At 33.3% G+C, this 19826-nt stretch overlaps 2 protein-coding genes and 2 pseudogenes across 3 annotated transcripts; 3 read left to right on the top strand and 1 right to left on the bottom strand.

Annotated features, from left to right (window-relative positions):
• Positions 1-28: 28 nt before the first annotated feature.
• Positions 29-1987, bottom strand: LOC111300898 (uncharacterized; annotated as a pseudogene).
• Positions 1988-2772: 785 nt separating this feature from the next.
• LOC111299314 (putative glycosyltransferase At3g07620) lies at positions 2773-7862 on the top strand. The gene is made up of 5 exons (XM_089747324.1): positions 2773-3243; positions 3964-5055; positions 5146-5276; positions 6183-6531; positions 6928-7862. The coding sequence occupies exons 2-5, from the start codon at positions 4036-4038 to the stop codon at positions 7591-7593; spliced, it is 2166 nt and encodes a 721-aa protein (XP_089603450.1). The 5' UTR covers positions 2773-3243; positions 3964-4035; the 3' UTR covers positions 7594-7862.
• An 881-nt stretch (positions 7863-8743) lies between these two features.
• Positions 8744-9664, top strand: LOC149513689 (uncharacterized; annotated as a pseudogene). Its single transcript, XR_016329771.1, has 2 exons — positions 8744-9060; positions 9403-9664. The product of XR_016329771.1 is annotated as an uncharacterized LOC149513689 (transcript).
• A 5689-nt stretch (positions 9665-15353) lies between these two features.
• On the top strand, positions 15354-17093 carry LOC111300419 (dehydration-responsive element-binding protein 3-like). Its single transcript, XM_022896051.2, has one exon. It carries the CDS (start codon positions 15790-15792, stop codon positions 16573-16575), a length of 786 nt encoding a protein of 261 aa, XP_022751786.1. The 5' UTR covers positions 15354-15789; the 3' UTR covers positions 16576-17093.
• The last annotated feature ends 2733 nt before the right edge of the window (positions 17094-19826 follow it).

The raw sequence follows: 19826 nt of genomic DNA, 5'->3' as shown, positions 1-19826 counted from the left end.
TAGAGAGATAACAAGGACTGGTTCGATGTTAACGAGTTCTGGAATTATAATTAGGAATCATTCTGGTGATTCTGTTTTGCAGTTTGATTGGCATAAAAGCTCCAGGAAAACCATCCAGGACTCTGCCTGGCACTCTGATTTTAGCAACTGCCTTGCCGGAGAAGTTCTTTGTGTCAATTATATAAGCCTGTATCCAAGGAAATTGCTCTTCAATTGGTTCACCAGGCCTAAATTTTGTTGGAAACCACTCAAATTTCTTTGAATCCGGATCAGGTCCTGGTATGGCTGATGCAAGAGCTCTAGACCCCCACACTACAACCTGTTCACCAGAGATACAGCTCTCTCAATTTTCAATTTAGCCACAAATTCATGGAGAACAATATAAATTGTTTAGATAAATTCCACTATGTATAGTTACCTCATCACCATCGTGAAAGCAACTGATAATGTGAAATATGCAGTTTGGTTTCACTTTAAACCACTGGATTGAATCTGCATCACCATAGCGAGGTATTATGCAAATTCTTGCATATCCTTCTTCCCTTTCATATTTTATTAACCTGCATAAAGTATTTCTTTTAAAGCCAAGGAAAGCGTATCTTCTGATAAAATTAGGAATTGAAAATTTTGAACTCACCGGCCACCGTGAATAAGTCTACCTATGTCTACAGTTAGTGGGCAGTCTATGAACACATTATAGCTGCAAAACAAAATCCCATGGAAATTAGTCATGGTTTGAATAATGCAGCTGCCAGCTGGTAATTTTCAAACTTACAAGAGGAAAATAAAAATTTACACACACCAAGTTTACCTCTTTTTAAATTCGATTTCATGGCAAAGTGGGCATCAATCTCTTGTATTTTAGATAGGCAAACCTACCAAATTAAGCAAATAAGCAGACAAAACAGCTGGCGGATCCCCTTCTACGGTAGGAAGAAAAGAGGGTTTGTTTCTTTGTTTTTCAAGCTTGAATGTCTCAGTTTCAACGTGTCTGTTATTATAAACAACGGTTCAGCTCCAATCAATGGCTTGACTAAAACACAAAGCATGAAGCATCCCTTCTTCCACCCATATAGGACTTGACCGCCCAAATAAAGATTTGACTGACTTTAGTCCTCCAAAAAGAGGAAAATGTCATTGATCAGTCAGAGCTTAAATTTTCGGTCTTTGTTTCATATTTATGTCTTGTATGAACTGCCCTTGGGGATAAGTTTTGCAAAATTTTCGACCTTAATGATGGCTTCTCTTGTGTTTGATGTAAAACCAACAATAGATGTTCTTGTTTTACTTCAACTTGAAGACAATAAATAATTACATATTATAAAAGAAAAAAATTTTGAAGAGCACATCTAACATACAAATCTTATATCATAACCATTAATTATATATAATCTAAGATGATAGACAGTCATGCAGCAAAGACGTTATCATGTGCTTTTAATCGAGGTAATGATAAAGAAAAAAAACATACCGTTTCTTATGTAGACTCCTAGAGGAAAATCGCTTGAAATTTCCCCATCGATGTTGGTGACAATGGCAGCCTCTCTCAATTCATCCACTGGAGTAGAGTTACTCTGTTCAAATCACTCAAAATTTTCTGATTCAAACAAAAGCTTCAATGTGCAATAGTCAACGTAGAATTCACGAGTTAAGGCCTCTGATATACATGAGATGGGTCCAATGAGAAGTCAACAAACTGGAACGTAGAATCTACAAATGCATCAAGCAACTTGATCGAAGTGTTTTTGACAGCTTTCGGGACATCAACTGGGAAAGCAAGTTGTTGTAATTCTCTTAAAAATGGCTGTCATAAGAAATGGCAAATGTATACATTACAATCAAGCCTACGTTTCCTCAGAGAGAGGAATCAGCACACCTTGAAAGAAGAGGAAAGATCAGTTGTTGTCTTGAAGAGATCAAAGATGGGTGACATAGAAGGCTTTTGAAATGAGCAATGCACTTTCAAAGAAACATAAGAAGATGTCATTTTTTTCAATCAATTTTAATTCTAAAAGAAGAAAAATTACTTAGATTGAAAAAGGGATTTATAAGTTGTTTGTGGAAAAGGGATTTGGGTTTGGGATTTGTAAGTTTGGTTTTTGTTTTATAAAATGAAATTTCCAAAAAACATTGTATAAAGTTAAATGTTCATCTTGACACAAAATCATCGATCTTTATTATGAAACAATATCCAAACGTACTCTTTTAACATTTTTTATGGATGACATCTCGTATTTTTAGATTTTTTTTAATTAATAAAAAACAAAACTATGTCGTTTTGCAACTAATCACATTTGAAAATAAAAAATCAAAACAATGTTGCTTTTGCCATTAATCCCATTAAAAAAAATAAAATATCTCAATAGAAAAAAAAAAAAGAAACAAATTTTAATTTATACTCTCCATTTGCAATAATTGAAGGTGATTATAGTAAAGCTAACATATTTGAATAAGAATTTTACCTTAAAATTTAAATCCTTTTGATTATAACTCTTTATTTATTGATAACAAATGTTATATTTTAATTTTTTATTTTAGTAATTATATATAAATAATAATGAGAATAGATTTATGTTTATGATTATCTTATCTGTTATAAGATTTGTTTTCATCAAAGTTTATTAATAAGATTATTAATTTTAAATTTGAAATATTTAAGGGATAAGTAAAAAATCGAGCTTTAATATTTTCTTTAGAATAAAAAAGAACTTTAAGAAGAAGTTCAACAGGACTCAAACGGGAACACAGGGTCCGTTGCGTCAGGAAAGAATTGAGGAAGCGTCAAAAGCTTCGCGCGTGGACTGTCCGCTAGTGTTAGGCAGGAAGTCAAAACGATACGTGGTTAATACGTTATATCGGATTGATACGGCTGTCGTTTGCCGGCCAAAAAGATTAATACTAAGTAATAAAAGCTCAGCGTCCAAAGCACACTGACTCACTGAGATTCACCGTTTTCAACTTCTCGGTCAAGCCGAAATTTCAGCAAAAGAGGGACTGCGTAGAGGTCTTTAGATTTCCCGTTTAAACTCTCCATGCAAATCAACAATTCACTGTTTGACTGCTAAGAAAATAGAAAAGAAATCTTCAGGAAAAGCAAGCGCAAAATTAAAACAAAGTAAAGTGAAGAAGATTCCCTCTCTAGTTTTACAACTGTCCACCTCTTGCAGAAGATTCCTTGCTTCGTTTTCATCATTGGTTTCTTGTCAACCAAACAGAACAATGAAACTACGACGAGCGAAAATCGTAAGCATCTTTTTCTTCTCTGGTTTTAGTTGATTTTTGAGCTTCTGGTTGTTTTGTCATTTCTCTTTGTATTTTCTGGATTTGCATGTTTGATTAATGGAAAGAACTAGCGTTAGATCAGTACTTAAACATTTTAATTGATTTTTTTTTCATATATGTTCTTCTTAAGTAGGGGTGTTTGATTCAACCGAATTAACTGACCTAATGGATGGATTAATAAATTGATTAATCAGTCAACGAATTAATTTCGGTTGGTTAATGAAAAATTTTAGAATAATTTTAATTTTTGCAAAATCGATTTAACTAAAATTTTAATTAAAATATAACAAAATTTAAATATAAAATATAAAATACATAAAATAGATCATTTTATTTCATAAGTTGTTAGAATTTTTAAGGTAATACTTTGGTATTTAAATATTTTGTTGGATAATTTTATTTAGCTTGTTTAAAATATGAGTAATTAAGAGTTTAAAGTATAATTTAACTTAAATGTATTTATTATTCGGTTAATCTATTGTGGCCGGTTAATTTTTGAAATTAATAATTTCAGTTTGATTAATAAAAATAAAATAATATAATTCGATTAATTCGATTTTGGATAATTTGATTTAAAATTAATCAAATCGATTAAATGAACACCCTATTTTTAAGTTTTTGTAATGAGATTTTAGTTAGGTTCATGGATTAGTAAAAGAGTTTCATTTTGACTAAATTCAGGGACTGGGGAACACAATGGAGGGATGATATATAGCGCTAGAACTCAGTTGACAATGGTCAAGTGGTTTCTCAATGGGGCATGAACTTAAATCTTTGTTTCAATTGGATACCAGGAAATTGATATCGCTTATAGGAATTACATTTGTCTTTATTATAACATTCCAGTATGTTGAACTTCCATACGGGAATGTGTTGTCCACATTATTTCCTTCTGGTAAGGTTTCAGTTGAGGGACAAGGTAGTGTCTTAGTTAGTGGTCCGTCATCAGCTGAGTTAGGGACAGCACTTAATGTGACTCATTCAATTGATTTTAAGTATAATGGTACATACGCTGATGATGAGATGGCTCAAGACAGTAAGATCTCTGAAGAAAAGGGTACAGGTTTGAATGATGGTGTCATATCAGAAACAAATGTGGGCTTGAATAAATCTTCTACATTTGATGAGGGTAGTGAATCTCCTAAGCTGTCTTCAGCTGAGGAACTGGTAGAATTAAATAAGAATTCAACAGTGGATTATGCTGAAAGTTCCAAAAAAACCACTGCAGCAAAGGAGGCTGGAGAGGGAGAAGTAGGCTTGCATAGATCTTCTATATTAGACAAGGATAGCACTTCTTCTAGGGAGTCTTCAACTGGGGAATTTGAGGACCTGAACAAAAATTCCAGAGCGGACTATGCTAAAAGTTCCAATAATAAGACTGTAGCAAAGAAGACTAGCAAAACTGAGGAAAGTTTTTCTTCAGTGAATCATACCGTTTATATTAACACTTCAAACAACAATATTGGAAATGAAAATATTACTTTATCACCAGTAAGCATGGTATCCTCAGATACTGGTCTTGAGATGAATATCAGGACTCCTGTTGTGCCTGTCAATTCCAGTATACCTTCGGTGGAGCAACATGTGATGCCAAGTTTTGACAAGAATGAAAAATCAGAAGAGATTCAGAATAATTTCACTGCATCAGGTGATAACTCTTCTTCCCCCAATACTCCTGAGATGGGGAAAAAGCCCAAGATGCCACCTGCACTAACTACAATAGCTGATATGAACAATTTATTTGATCAGAGTCGTGTTTCATATTATTCCACGGTATGCTCAGACATTTTGTTTTCCGTTATTGCCAAGGGCTAAATTTAGTTCTATACTTCAATGTTTCATTCTATCTCTATTTGTTTGTAGACACCAAGATGGTCTTCAGGAGCAGACAAAGTTCTACTAAATGCAAGATTGCAGATCGAGAATGCACCCATTGTAAAGAATGATCAGCGACTTTATGCACCTCTTTATCGGAATGTTTCTATGTTCAAAAGGTAGATTATGACTCCATTTTCTCTTTTTCATTTTTAATCAGTACATTAAAAAGCATTACAAGGAAAAACAGAGTGCTGGTTGAGTTGAAAATGATAAGATGGATATATGCAAATAAAAGAAAAAGAAATAAATTCATTCAAAAGAGAAGTGGATCTGGGCAATCAAAGTCTAAATGAAGGGAAGGATCTTAAATCATTAGGTCATCTGCAATATAGGTGCAGGAGGCACAAAGTGGTCGGTTAATTGACAGAGAGACTGAAATCATGCCAATACTATTAGTCAAGAAAAGAAACTTTTCTAGACACATCAGAAGAGTATGGGCTAGAGCTTGCACAGTGGAGGGAAAGGATTCTGTGGTTGCTCAATGGGATTAAAAACTTAATCAGTTAAGTTTATCTGTTAATAATATCTTCCTTAGAACCATGGAAATGAGCTTTCAATGTATAATATTTAACAGAGAAATTATGAACGTAGACAACCTTATCCTTACCTTGTACCTTTAATCAGTAATACCAAAATGGTTTATTCATTTGGAACCATTTAATAGTGTTATAGAATGCTGCATGTAGGGAAATGACCATTTCCTTAAATAGTTCTGGTGTTTCTATTTCTTCTCCCTTTTCTTTTGCCATGTTAATAAAGGTAAAATGATTCATATTTCTTGATGCTAGCGATATTCTTCTTGCAAACCTAGCCAAGTTAAATTGGCTGAGTAAGTTTGGATAAAAGGGAAACAAGGAGTCCTTTAATGGAAATAGGTAGGTGAAGTTTACTACTAAATAATTTCTATTTCAATGCGCAGAAGAATTTCATTGCAATAACTCTTGATTACTTTGTAATAAAACAAAATTAGTTTCTGGTACTCAAGTGCATTGTGTATAAACAATTTACATCATCAATTGCAGGAGCTATGAATTGATGGAAAGCACACTCAAAGTATATGTCTACAAGGAAGGAAAAAGACCCATATTACATACTCCAGTTCTCAAGGGTATTTATGCCTCAGAAGGATGGTTCATGAAGCAGCTGGAAAACAATAAAATATTTGTTACTAAAAACCCAAGAGAAGCCCACCTGTTTTACTTGCCTTTTAGTTCTAGAATGTTAGAGGAGACCTTATATGTGCCTGATTCCCACAGTCATAAGAACCTTATACAGTATTTGAAGAACTATGTGAGCATGATTGCAGTAAAATATTCTTTCTGGAACAGAACTGAAGGAGCTGATCATTTTCTCGTTGCTTGCCATGACTGGGTATGCTTGTCATTCTTTCTGGGTTTTCGCCTTACATTTTTTATGGTGTTTGAAACTGTTCATAAATTTCAAATAATCCATCTATTTTATTTAGCAATAGCATTGGAAATAGGTTCATGTTCTTGACATTTGTTACATCTGGGAAGTTATTGTCGATAATTTGGTAGATAACAGTTGATATTTCTTCAGCACTAAGTTCTTGTCTCCCTGTTTTTACCTCAAACGCTCTATAGACACACACATTATACCCCTTTGTTTGTAAGTCTGCATGTCATTGGCTTCATATTTTCATGTCTCTATTTAGAGAGACTAATAGGTTGATATTTTTCATATAATGATGCAATATTCTCAGTTTTTTTACTTGAAGTATCTTTCTAATAAACAATACTTTCTCAGGGACCATCTGAAACAAAGGAACATATGGCCAATTGCATAAGAGCCCTCTGCAATTCCGACATTAGAGAAGGTTATATTTTTGGCAAGGATGTGTCTCTTCCTGAGACCTATGTTCGGAATCCTCAGAACCCTCTCGGAGACCTTGGTGGCAAACCTCCTTCTAAGAGATCAACCCTGGCTTTCTTTGCGGGAAAAATGCATGGTTATTTAAGACCAATTCTGTTAGAACAGTGGGGAAACAAAGATCCTGCCATGAAAATCTTTGGCAGGATGCGTAATGTTAAGGGGAAAATGAACTACGTCCAGTACATGAAGAGCAGCAAGTACTGCCTTTGTCCGAGAGGTTACGAAGTCAATAGTCCACGGGTGGTAGAGGCCATTTTCTATGAATGTGTTCCAGTGATCATATCTGACAATTTCGTGCCTCCTTTTTTCGAGGTTTTGAATTGGGAATCCTTTGCTGTCTTCGTTTTGGAGAAGGATATTCCTAATTTGAAGAAGATCCTCCTCTCGATCCCCGAGAAGAGATATCTGCAAATGCAGCTGAGGGTCAAAAAGATACAGCAACATTTTCTTTGGCATCCCAAACCTGAGAAGTACGATATATTTCACATGATTCTCCATTCTGTTTGGTACACCAGAGTTTTCCAAATGAAACCCAGGTAAGCGAACAGAAGATTGCGTAAATAGGCTGTTGAAAGTTTCTTTTCTGATTGAAGATTGTTGAGGTTTCTTGGTACAAAATTTGTTTCCACATCATTGGTTTTCTTCAGTGGGTGGTTTGGTAAAGGTGGGCCAACGATTTTTCTTCAAAAAGATCGTGGTTTATAATGCTAGCAATAGGCATAGAAAAGGCAAAATTGTGAGAAAATAAGGAAGAATTAATCATTCATAAATTCATATTAAAACAAGGATGTCCACTTGATCTGTTTTTTCATAGAATCTTTTTTTAATCAAAACATAGACTTAAAAACTGTCTTATTCTTTATAAATTCATGGAAAACGGAGCAAATCCTGTTCATCATAAATGGATAATTACTAGCCTTTGAATATTTGGAAGAAGATTTTCCATGAAACGCATGGTTTCCCAAAACATGTACCAACCGTCCGTTACAGGAAGTTAGTGCAAAGGATAAATATGTAAATGCATACGGAAACGAAAATAGGTGATGAAAGTAACGCTGTTTTCGTCAGCGGTGTTTATAATTAGATTTTAATTAAATTAATAAAATAAATAGATTAAATTCGATTAATCAATTAATTATTGAACTAATTTTAATTAGTTAATAAAAAGTAATTTAAAATAAATATCAATTTTTGATTAATTTAATTTAAAAATTAAATTAATTAAAATTTTAATCGATATATAATATAATCAAATAAAAATAAAAAATATGTAAAAAAATTATTTAATTTTATAAATTATTAAAATTTTTAATGTAATATTTTGATATTTTAATATATTTTTAATAAATTTATTTAATTTATTAAAAATATGATAAATTATAATTTTAAAATATAATTTAATATATATTTATTATTTAATTAATTAAAAAATTAATCTAATCAATTAAATTAAATTAAATTCAATCAATTAGTTTTTAAATTTTGTAAATTTGTTTTAATTAATAAAATTAAAATAATTTAATTTAATTAATTCGATTTTAAATAATTTATTCAAAATTAACCGATCCGAAAGATGCCCACTTAAACCTTTCACATTATTCTTTGAATTGATTGTTTTGTTTTATCCCTAACCACCACTACTTCCCCCTCTATACGGTAAAAAACTTTGTTTTTGTTTTTTTGTTTTTTACTACCTTAAAAAGGCCGTTAAACGGCAATAACCAGCTAAAGTCAGATTCTTCAATGGAGGCAAGCAAACGAAGATAAGAGAATTGATTAGATCAGGGTAGCATATTAGCAAAGAATTGAAATCCGAAAGACCAAAATTTTCTCGAAATGGTCTCTGAGACCAAGGCCAATTTATTTAAGGTTGAGAGCTGTGGTCAAGATGGTTCTTCAAAGGGAAAGTTTGATGCAGCTGTGAACTGGAAGAAGATTGAAAGCTACTGTGAACATCCTGTTGATGCAAAGCAAAAATCTGTGTCAACTGTCATAACAAAAACAGAGGTGCCCATCTCAAATTTCCTTGTTAATTTAAACTTATTAAGATTTGTTGGTTTTTATTGATTGTTTCTCAATTTGATGATTTGGGTTTCATTTTTTTTTTCAGTTAATTGTTATTTGTTTATCTGCAGTAAATTTAATGATGGATTGATTGGTCAGGATTTGGCATGTGTTATAATTTGGTAATCCTGGTATGGCTTTTTTGGTCAACAAATTTAATTAATCTTTGACGAATTGGGAGATTTAGCAATATATCTCTATGTATTTTGGTTGTGAACATCTACAGGTTTGTCTCTTTTCTCCCAAGATGTATGAATTTCACTTTTTTCTTTATTGTTTTTGAAGGTAAAACTGTAAACAAGTTCAAGTTCATCAAAAACCACTACAACCTCAAAAACTAAGTTTAGGGAGAAGAAGGTTTATACTTTGCCTGGCCAGAAACATGATCCTCCTGAAGAGATTGTCCTCGTATAATCCCAAATCTCTGCAATCGCGGTGGATAAGCAGAATGACCAATAATAAATTGGATATGCTTAACCATATCTTTGATTAGAGGACAGATAACTAGACTAGACTAAAATTTGACAATAGGATAAACTATTGGAGTGCAAAGTCTCTATAACATGCATTTCTGGCAATGCGTTTGTCGAGGATCATCATCTGCCTTGGATTCACACGGCAATGGATAGCAATTGTATTTCGATAAAAGAAAAAACTCTAAGATCTTCACGACAGCAATATGGAGCTTGTGTAGAGAAGCAGCGAGTTTCTTAATGCCACAATGGCAGGTAAGACAAAGCATTCATGTTTCAAATAGATAAATGAAGATTCTACTGAGTACACTCACATGAATTGAACATGAAAACTTAGAGTTATGATCTTGATCAGGTCCCACATTTCCCATATTTATGATGAATGTGTAGATTTTAAGCTGCAGATTCTCCATTTATGGGCTGTGTGTACTTTATAAACACCAGCCTGCATAAGTCTGCTTGCACATGAGTGGCATGTGAATTAACAGATGTGTTCAATATGAAGATTACCAAAGAGAAATGGCTATTCTTGGTCATTCAGGTCCCACGTACTATGCATAGAATTAATGAATAGAACAAAGTACAACTTGAATCATTTGTGTATGGACAGTGCATGTGACAAAAAATCGCTGAAGTTGCATGCATGATTCAGATCATTGACATTGGTCTTCTCTCTTCTGACTCCTATTGCAGTGCATGGGCCATTAAAGATTGTCAAAAGTAGTAAGCTTTTGTTTTTACTGTTGGATGCAAGGTGATGAGGGCCTTTCTGTGTCTGATTTCTAAGTAGAAATCAGGTTGGATGGTATTCTGAATTTTGGAATATAACTGCTTAACTTCAGGAGAAAAGAAAAAGACTGACTATAGAGGGGTAGACTTAATTTATTGACTATGTCAGGGTACTCTTAGATTTGTTGAACAATTATGAACATAATTATGACTGAATTCTTCATTTTGAGGTCGCAAGAATTTGTGAGATTTGAGTATTTGACACTTCAGCCTGGTTGAGTGGCTGTCAATCCTGAATGAATCTTACAAATTACAGGAAAAAGTATCTGAAGAAGTAGCCAGATGCAAGAAGCATCACAGTAATGAAGGAGCCATGAACGTTCGCAAGTGGCAGACTGGGCAGTAGGATGCCGACTAGAGAATTGCTGCAAATACCTGGGTTATGGACAAGAAAACTTTTGTCGTCTATTCTGATTATGGCCAAAAATTTAATTGAACTGCACAGGTAATGCTGCTATTTCTTTTTATCATCGACTACTTAACAGTTGATGCACTTGGCAACAATTTTGCCAAACACCAGTTCCATGCTAACCAATCCTTTATTTATTTATTTATTTTAAGGTTCTGGATTGTTCTTTTGATTTAAAGAATTTGGGGAATCATGAATGAACCGTCAAAGCTAGCAGTTTCATGCATGACTGCTGCTGTAAGAAACAAAAACTTCTCTCCTCCAATGACCCCAAGAAAGTAAAAGGAAATAGAAGCAAACAAAACATTTCAAATTATTAAGCCAAACGTGTTATTTAATTTTATTTTTAAAAAATAATATTCAATAAATTTAAAATTTAAATCTCAAAACTTACTATATTTTTTTAATTTTCAGATTACTTTTTCCTTGCCAGTATAAAAGAATTATTAAGCTGACGCTAATTTAATTATTCATTAGTTTCTTTTTTGCCTAACGAGACAATTTTTCAAAAACGATGGAGAAAAGTACAACCTCCGATGGAGAAAAAGGAGAAACAAAGAAATTAAAAAAAAAAAAAGAAGAATCGGTCGGTGGATAAAATTTATCATCATTGTAAAAGAACAACAATGAATATAGTAAAAAGGTAAATGTACGTGAAATCATTTACACGTCCAGTGTACAAACCATGGCAAAATTTGTTGTCTCATAAATTGAATTTTGACCTTTTACAAACATGAGACTGTACAGAGAAACAAGATAATTAAATAAGCTATGGACACAATCGGTTTTGTTCTGGACTTTCGGTAATTAATCAAGGTTCTACAAACTCTTCCTGTCTGAATCCATAATCCTTCATCAAACATCATCATCGTCATCACCCCACCACAACATGAATATCCAGAACTGGTTTCTCAAGGCACAGCTTTGTGCTAAAACCGTGAATGTTTGCGATACAATTAAGCCTGTTGATCATTTATTAAATCTCGCTATGCATAAAGCAGCCCCAGCTGCTGCTAATGAGTGATGGCAACTGGTAATAATAATTTCAAGGTTCACCTTCAACCCAATCTCTCTTTCAGTTTGGCAGTGGAAAGTTAAAATGAAAGCCCTGATGACTTGATGGTTATCGTCGTTTTCACATCCATGACCAGCTCAGCTTTGCACTTTCAATTATTGATGTTTTGTTACAATATCCAAGCTTGCCAATGCCTCAAATTTTTGTTGGTGGCCCTATTTATTCAAATTTCACACAGTTTTTACATCAGTTCATGGAAATATAAAACAGCTGATCAGCAACTTACAAATCAAAACCAAACTAATTGAACTTATTTATGTTCATCGATCTATACCTCTATATATCTTAATTTACATATTAGCAATTTTCAGATTTATACATTGACAAGCTAGTAACTTGAAAACATTAATATAATAACAAAAAAAAAAAAAATGAAGCAACTAACTTTGGCCATATTAATTGTAGTGGGGTACTTGTGAGGGGCCTCATTTTGCTATTGGTGTACATGGCAAGACTTGGGTGTACGCAACCACCAGCCCTAGCTACATGCATTTGATCCTTATCCAACTGCCCTAATGGCAGCTGCGGATCTGATATCAGTGCCTTCTCTAGAGGTGTTTAGGGCTCCAAGTTAATTTCTTTCGTGTGCTAAGCCAATAATATAAGTGAAATAGCTTCATTGGGGTGAAAAATGCAATTATATAAACTTATAACCCTAGACTGAGAAGGTATTACAGTCCAGTATCATTATCAAGACATCCCTGACATTTTTTCTACAGGAAAACAAAATTGAATTTCTAGCTTTTGACCCTTCGAAAGATAGCTTCGGTAGAGGTGTGGTTGAACCATACCAATAAACATCTCCAAGCAAAATCTGGAAATTCCAGCACTATGATCTTAATCTTCTTGGTGGTGTAGCTCGATTTCCTGGCAGATGCGACATAAAGGGGTCATTCACCTAATCTAGATATGTGGCCATGGATTCATATTCCAAATCAGTCGAAAAACATTGTCTACTAATATATGTAGATGGATGTGATAATTTTTCATATATGTATAATATATAAAAGACCAAAATCGAGAGAGAAAACTTTGGTTATATGCTAATGCATGAGTTCATGTTTATATCAATCGAAAGGGTTGTTAAATTTAGGTCCGAATTCGACAAATTTAGGCTTTCTATCTTGTATTGTAGTATTTGGAGAATTGAAGTTTGGTGGCAAAAGAACTTTTGGGGGATTGAACAATGTATGGGGGAGTACGTAATTTGTTTGGAATTTGAGCTAGTCCTATTAACTTAATTTAATTTGTCTAATCAAAATTTTATGTGGAACTTATCTTCTTAGTGACAATTGGCATTACATATGTGGAGATGCAAGCCAGCTCATACAGTATAGCCTCAAAAGCGTCAACTTGAGAATTTAATGAAGGAGAACATTTGCTTTATGCGAGGAAAAATTCTTAAAAGATTCCATGGAATAGAGGAATTTAAACTACGTTGAATTACCCTATACCAAAGACTGGAACTCGAGAAAGCTCCGATAACAAGCACCAAAACCAAATTCTTCAAGACTCCATGGAATGGAAGAAGGCTTCGACGATTCCATGTGAGGAAGGGACCCCCTTGATTTGATAAAGAGAAGTCATTTCTAACATGTGAGGCGCCTTCATTACAAGGTACTATTTTTTTAAAATAACATGTTTCGAGCCACCATTTCTTGGTTGCAGCAAGATCGTAATTCGTCGTGGACCCAGATAATGAGGGACTCATCTCTGGTGCCTGACCTAAGTGTTGGAAATCAACTTAACTACTACCAAACTATGCATGATTTGAACGATCACCCATGAAATTTATGGGTCCCTAGAAAATATATATATGAAATTAGATATACTTCTTTTACAATAGACTGTAGTTCTTCAAAAAAAAGTTAGAGCAAAGAGATAATAAAAGTTTTTTTATTGGGTTTAATCACTTTAAATATGAATTGTACAAAACAAAAGTACTGTGGTTATCTCCTTGTCTTTCCTTTGCCTGAATTTACTCTATGCGGTTATTTGGACCACTGAGGCTTGCCCTAATAAACTTGTGTTGAGCACAGCTTCAGTTTTGGGTTTCTTCAGCTCTTTCACTTTATTCAGAGCAATGGTTCGCTTCTCAATGTCTTGACTCCATCAGCATTTTACTATCGTTATCAAGAATGTGCATTGAGTTGCCACGCACCCAGCAACAGATCTGACGATCCTGATGCTATTTATAAATGACATAAATTCAATGAATTCGTAAAAGAGGGTCATTTTGTTGCACCATTTATTATAACTCATCTTTCTCTTTGTTGAGTTTTGCGTTTCAAAAACTCATTGGGAGGTGAAAATATCAGAAGTAGCATTTGTTCTTAAACTGGCCAATCAGACCCATTGAAGATGTCGGTTTGAGGCTGTTCTGCTGCCTGCTTCCAACTTGTGACCCCAATTAAAGGTAGGCCTCAAAAAAATTTTTTTTCTTTTTATACAAGTTGATATTAACAACACAGTTTAGTTACCTTATCAAGAATCAATCATCAAAGGCCAAAAAAAATTAAATAAATAAATCTTTATATCATAAAATATGCAGCATAAGCTGACAGCACTGTAAACCCTAGATTGCTACCTCAAACCATATGCACTTATATATGTTATGAAAGAGTTGCACTTATATATGTTATGAAAGAGTTGCATATCCCTGTTCCCACTAAACAATGTGGGAGTGATGGAGAGATTAGTGTATAAATTATAGTGACAGAAGAGGAAAAAAAAAGGGTAAAAATGGTGGTGAATTGGATGGTGGCGTAGATGATAAGGGGATAACTGAACGGTAGAAATACAGTGAAACTGGTAAAGATCAAAGTAGAAAAAAAGAATTAATGGGTTTGCGTGGTGGTGGAGAAGGGGACCCCATCGAACCATAGGGTGTAGCAGGGTGACCCATTTCTTTTGTGGGTCAGAGCTTTCTCTCTCAATGCTTGTAAGTGTAGTGTGAGTCATTGGGAAATGATAGAGAAAAAGGCTTTGGATGTTAAAAGGGGAATCTATCTATAATCTATAACTAAAAGAAAGCATGAAATGGGTTATTCAATTTGCATGTGATGAGCTATGTAGGTGATAGTTTTTTAAAACTTTTTATTTTATTTAATAACTATTATAAAAATAAATAATAAACATAATAATATTAATTCAAAATTTTGAAAAATAAAAAATAGCAAAATTAATTTTAAAAAATAATTAAAAAAATTAAACCAAAATAAAAAGTTCTCATCTGAATTATACTTAAACCCATATCTACAGGTAAAAAATTAAATACATATAAATTTACTATTATATTTTTTCGTTTGCAATTAACATTTTCAAAGCACTTAATTTTTTAAAAGTTTTGTGAAGTTGTTTGTGATGTGTTAGTAACTTTTTAATATATGTTTGAATTTTTTTATTTGTAAGTAGTATTTAAAAAAGATAAAGTTAAATATAATATATATATATATATATATAATTGAAATGGAAACAGAAAAGCGATAGTGATGATTGCTCCTTCTCTTTCATTGCTCAGCTTCTTTTTATCAGTGTCTCATCTTCAAAAGCCATCACTTTCTTCGTTCAATACTTCCTCAACAATTCTCTCTGCACAACAAAACAAGAGAACCGCTACTTCCCATTGGGCTTTTCTTCTATTCTGCTTCCACGCAGAAGTAGCGGCCGCTTTCTCCATTCATCAGTTTCACTTCATTTTCTCTGTTTGCCAGCTAAGAACTGCATCCCGCCCCCTGTTTATTTATACCGTCTTCAATTTTGCTTCCAAATTAAACCCACTTTGGTCTTGGGTCTTTGCGCCCCATATATAACCACATACTCTCTCTTTCCCGTACTTTTTCTTTGTACGTTCAAAGAAACAATCCGTGGCGGACCAGTTAGTTATATACAGTTCTAGTGACTCTAAGTCACCGCTAAGAGAAAAAATGAGCGAGCCACAAAATTCAGAGACAGAGAGCAGCTGCTCCAACTCTTTCTTTTCTCCTCCGCTATCGCCCTCATCTCCCAGGTCAACTCATTCAACACCTAACTCGGCCCCTAGCTCAACCGCCTGTCAAAACGCTAAACCTGAATCCACCTCGGGTTCTAATAGAAAGATGAAGAGAATGAGGGATTCAAGCAAGCACCCAGTTTACCATGGCGTCCGAATGCGAAACTGGGGCAAATGGGTGTCAGAAATCCGCGAGCCACGCAAAAAATCCCGCATTTGGCTAGGTACTTTCCCTACCCCTGAAATGGCAGCTCGTGCACACGATGTGGCCGCTTTAAGCATCAAAGGAAACTCGGCTATTCTCAACTTCCCTGAACTGGCTAACTCTTTACCTCGACCCGTGTCTTTGGCACCCCGCGACGTCCAAGCCGCGGCAGCCAAAGCTGCCCAGATGGACAAGTTTGACTCTCCATCATCTTCTACAACATCGTCTTCCACATTGTCATCATCGTCATCGCTGTCATCTTTGGTTTCTCAGATGGACTTGTCTTCAGGGTCAGACGAGTTAAGCGAGATAGTGGAGCTGCCAAGTCTTGGGACAAGTTATGACTCGATTGAGTTGAAGAATGAGTTCGTGTTTATGGACTCGATGGATGGATGGTTTTACCCTCCACCATGGCTTCAAAGCGTGGAAGATTGCGGGTATGTTTGTGATCAGTTAGTCGTGCCAGAGAGCGTTTTAAAAAATGGTTTCGAAGAAGGTTTGCTATGGGATTATTAGTGTTTTCTTTTTTCTTCGTTTGTGAATGTGAGTGTGTATTTTTCTGCTCCTTTTTTTTCCCGTTTTAAGCCCTTTTGCTTTTTCTTTGAAGGGCTAAAACTCTGTCCTTTTCTCTCTGTTTTATGTGATCTCTTTCAATGAATCCCACTGTAAAGTGTTTAGAATGGGAAGAAGAGGAAAGTGTCATAAATTTCTTCCCTTTTGGCTTGATCCTTACACCTTTCTTTCGAGCTTCAAATCTAGTTTTCAACAATCAAAATTTATGCCAAGATAAATGGGAAATGAACCATGCTTAAAAGCTTATTCATTTCAAGGATATAACAACAGATGCCTGACACTGGAAAGCTCCAATTCTCCTTGCCATGAAAGCTGAGGTTTGGTTTTGGCAGATGCCAGATGGTGAAACCCGATGAGGTGTGAAAGTGACAATTTTCCCCCATTAGGGTAACAATATCTACCAATCTATCTAACTTTTTCTATACTTTTTAACTTTCCATAAATAATACTTTCTCTTCTGATCTTTCTTTTGCATCGCCATCGCATCGTCTTGTGCTGTTCGGTCAGTCGGTCAGTTCAGTTGTTCTTGGATTTTTGTTCTTCATGAGACTCAGTTGAAAATGGTGGCTCTAGAATTTCCCTTATGCGTGGATATAATAGATGAACAGCGCAAAAAACTTGTTCATCTTAAGAATGAACTATGATATTGATTTTGATTAAATAAAAAAAAATTATTATAATTATGATTAAAAAATCATTATAATTATGATAAAAAAATTAATAAAAAAATTTATACTGTTTAAATCTCAAACATTTAAATTTAACAAATAATAATTAAAGTGTAATTGCATCACAGGATTAATTTGGGTATGGATAATCCAATCCTTATTTCCCTATCAAATAATTAAGAAGTTGAAAATTCTGCCAACAGCGTTAAAGAGATGTCTTTAAAACGATGTGACGGATGTCAGGAATTTTCTCTTGCCTACGTCGTCTTTGTTGAATTAAAAAGGTTGCCTTCTTTAGAAAGCACGACTAGCTTTTTCTTTTGCTTAATAATAATTAATAATCCTTTTAAACCAGATTTAATCAAAATCCATAGAGGATTTTGGTGGGGATCCTCTTTTTTTTTTTTTTTTCATTCCATGGTTGACCTGCCTTAATTTTTATGGTTGGATGGCATTATCGCCATATTCACCAGAAATGCATTTAGCCAGATTATGCCCACGTACGCCCAACCCCGCTCCTTTTTTAAGAGACAAAAATTTTTAAATAAAAATTTAATAATCATTTAAATTTATAATTACATCTTAAATTTATTTTTATCTAATAAAATTATTATATATTTTTTATTTGAAAATAAATATTTAAAAAATTAATTAATTAAAATAATAATAATTCAGATAATTATTAAATTTCAATTTAAAATTTTTTTCTTTTTGAAAAAAAAAATTGATTCTTTATCTTGATTTTAATTCCACGTTAAGGAATCCTTGTTTGTTATTTGTTAGCAGTGACTTTCCATTATTATCACTCTGGGGCCAAGAATTGGGTCTTCTTTTTCCATGTCTTTTCAACTTTTCTAGTCCATTGTGCCAAAGGAATAGTTTAGTGCTTTTTTCTGCTAATCTGATTAATGACAGAGGACACATGTTATGCATATCCTTGGTTAAACAAATTTTAAATTAAACATAATAAAAAATATTTGTGATTTGTTCATGAAAGTGATCAATTTCAATTAGGATAAAAATAAATATCCGAAAACATTGTGATATATATTAATACTATTTTTGGTACGTTTATAGCTTTCTATTCTGGGTGATGCTAAACAATTTCCAGTATTTTGCCAACCAAACTGCAAATTGATGAAAAGCATGTATATTCTTCCAGCGAAGGGCAAAGTTCAATGTACATGAATGTCTGTTTCATCCAGGTCAGATGGGAGCTCAACGCTCAATTCTTCAAATTATTTATTGAAGAAAACGACAGAAATCCAGCTCCTGTATTGATTTTCTGTGTGCTCATCTCTGCACTCTAGCTAGCCTTGTGCAAGATTATTTTGAACACGAAAGGCTCTATTTTTAATATATATATATATATATATATATATATATATATTCTATGCAGCAACTGATAATTTTTCCACTGAATCGACATCAGCATGGACATGTAAATGTCTAGTTTGACATCTGGGGATATTGTCTAGTAGCTGAAATTGTTGAGTTCACATCTTCAATGAAGAATAAAAACCCTTGGTATTTTCAGAATCAAATCCAATGACTTAAGAACATTAGTTTTATTTTCTGATTAAAAAATTGAGTAAAAGACAAGAAAAATGAAACGCCAGAACATAGATAAAATAATATATAGTAATTGATGTTGCAGCAGCCATATAATTTGCACCTTTTCTAATATACTATTCTATACTTGCATCAATGTCGAAATGTTAAAAATAAAAAAATAAAAAAAATCATTGCTGGATATGCAATAAATATCTGAGAGTAAGATCTAGGTGAAAATTTTCCTTACGAAATCATACAATTTGTTAAAAACTTGTTCGTTTTCCATGTGCAAGAGTTTACTATTCAAGTCAAAAGAAAGCAAGAGCAGCTCAAGAATTTTGGGTCACTCATAATATATATATATATATATATATGGATATGTTGACGACCATGATGATTAGTAATCTTGTTTAAACCTCCCCCAAATTCTAATGTTATTCTTTTCTTTATTCCATATTTATTACTATGGAATGTTGTACATCAGAAAAAAATGCCGGTCAGGTTGCGGCTGCTTATGAATGAGGCCATATGTTGGACAATCCACACAAACAAATGGTGCACAAATTAGATCACATATCATATGGCTAGAGTAGTATATTGTTGCTGCTTTTTCTTGTCAACACCTACCTAAAAAACCAATTTCAAAAAAAAAAAAAAATGTTTTGAACTTGTAAGTTAATTATAACTATTGTTTAAAAATATACTAATTATAACATTTGATTTAATAAATAACGAGTTTTTTCTACTCAAATTAAAACTGGATTCAAATCCCTTTATTTCAATATAAAATAAGAAAACATGTATTATAAAAAGTAAATAAATTATTATTAATTAATTAAGAAAACTTATATATTTAGTTTCAAGAATAATATAAATATTAAGTTTATATTTAATACACTGTCAGCATATAAATTATATATATATTATCAATAAATTAAATAAAGTGATATCATTTGATTCATTAATAATATA

The sequence above is a fragment of the Durio zibethinus genome, chromosome 18 (genome assembly GCF_047325235.1).
Source record: "Durio zibethinus cultivar Kanyao isolate XHJ-2024 chromosome 18, ASM4732523v1, whole genome shotgun sequence".
NCBI lineage: Eukaryota > Viridiplantae > Streptophyta > Magnoliopsida > Malvales > Malvaceae > Durio > Durio zibethinus.
This window is presented reverse-complemented; position numbering and strand designations above follow the sequence as displayed.

Excerpts from the sequence above, each read along its gene's own strand:
- LOC111299314 (XM_089747324.1), top strand. The coding sequence starts at position 4,036 with ATGGGGCATGAACTTAAATCTTTGTTTCAATTGGATACCAGGAAATTG. Across the intron at positions 5,056-5,145 it reads GTGTTTCATATTATTCCACG|ACACCAAGATGGTCTTCAGG; the intron begins GTATGCTCAGAC and ends ATTTGTTTGTAG. Across the intron at positions 6,532-6,927 it reads TCGTTGCTTGCCATGACTGG|GGACCATCTGAAACAAAGGA; the intron begins GTATGCTTGTCA and ends ATACTTTCTCAG.
- LOC111300419 (XM_022896051.2), top strand. The coding sequence starts at position 15,790 with ATGAGCGAGCCACAAAATTCAGAGACAGAGAGCAGCTGCTCCAACTCT.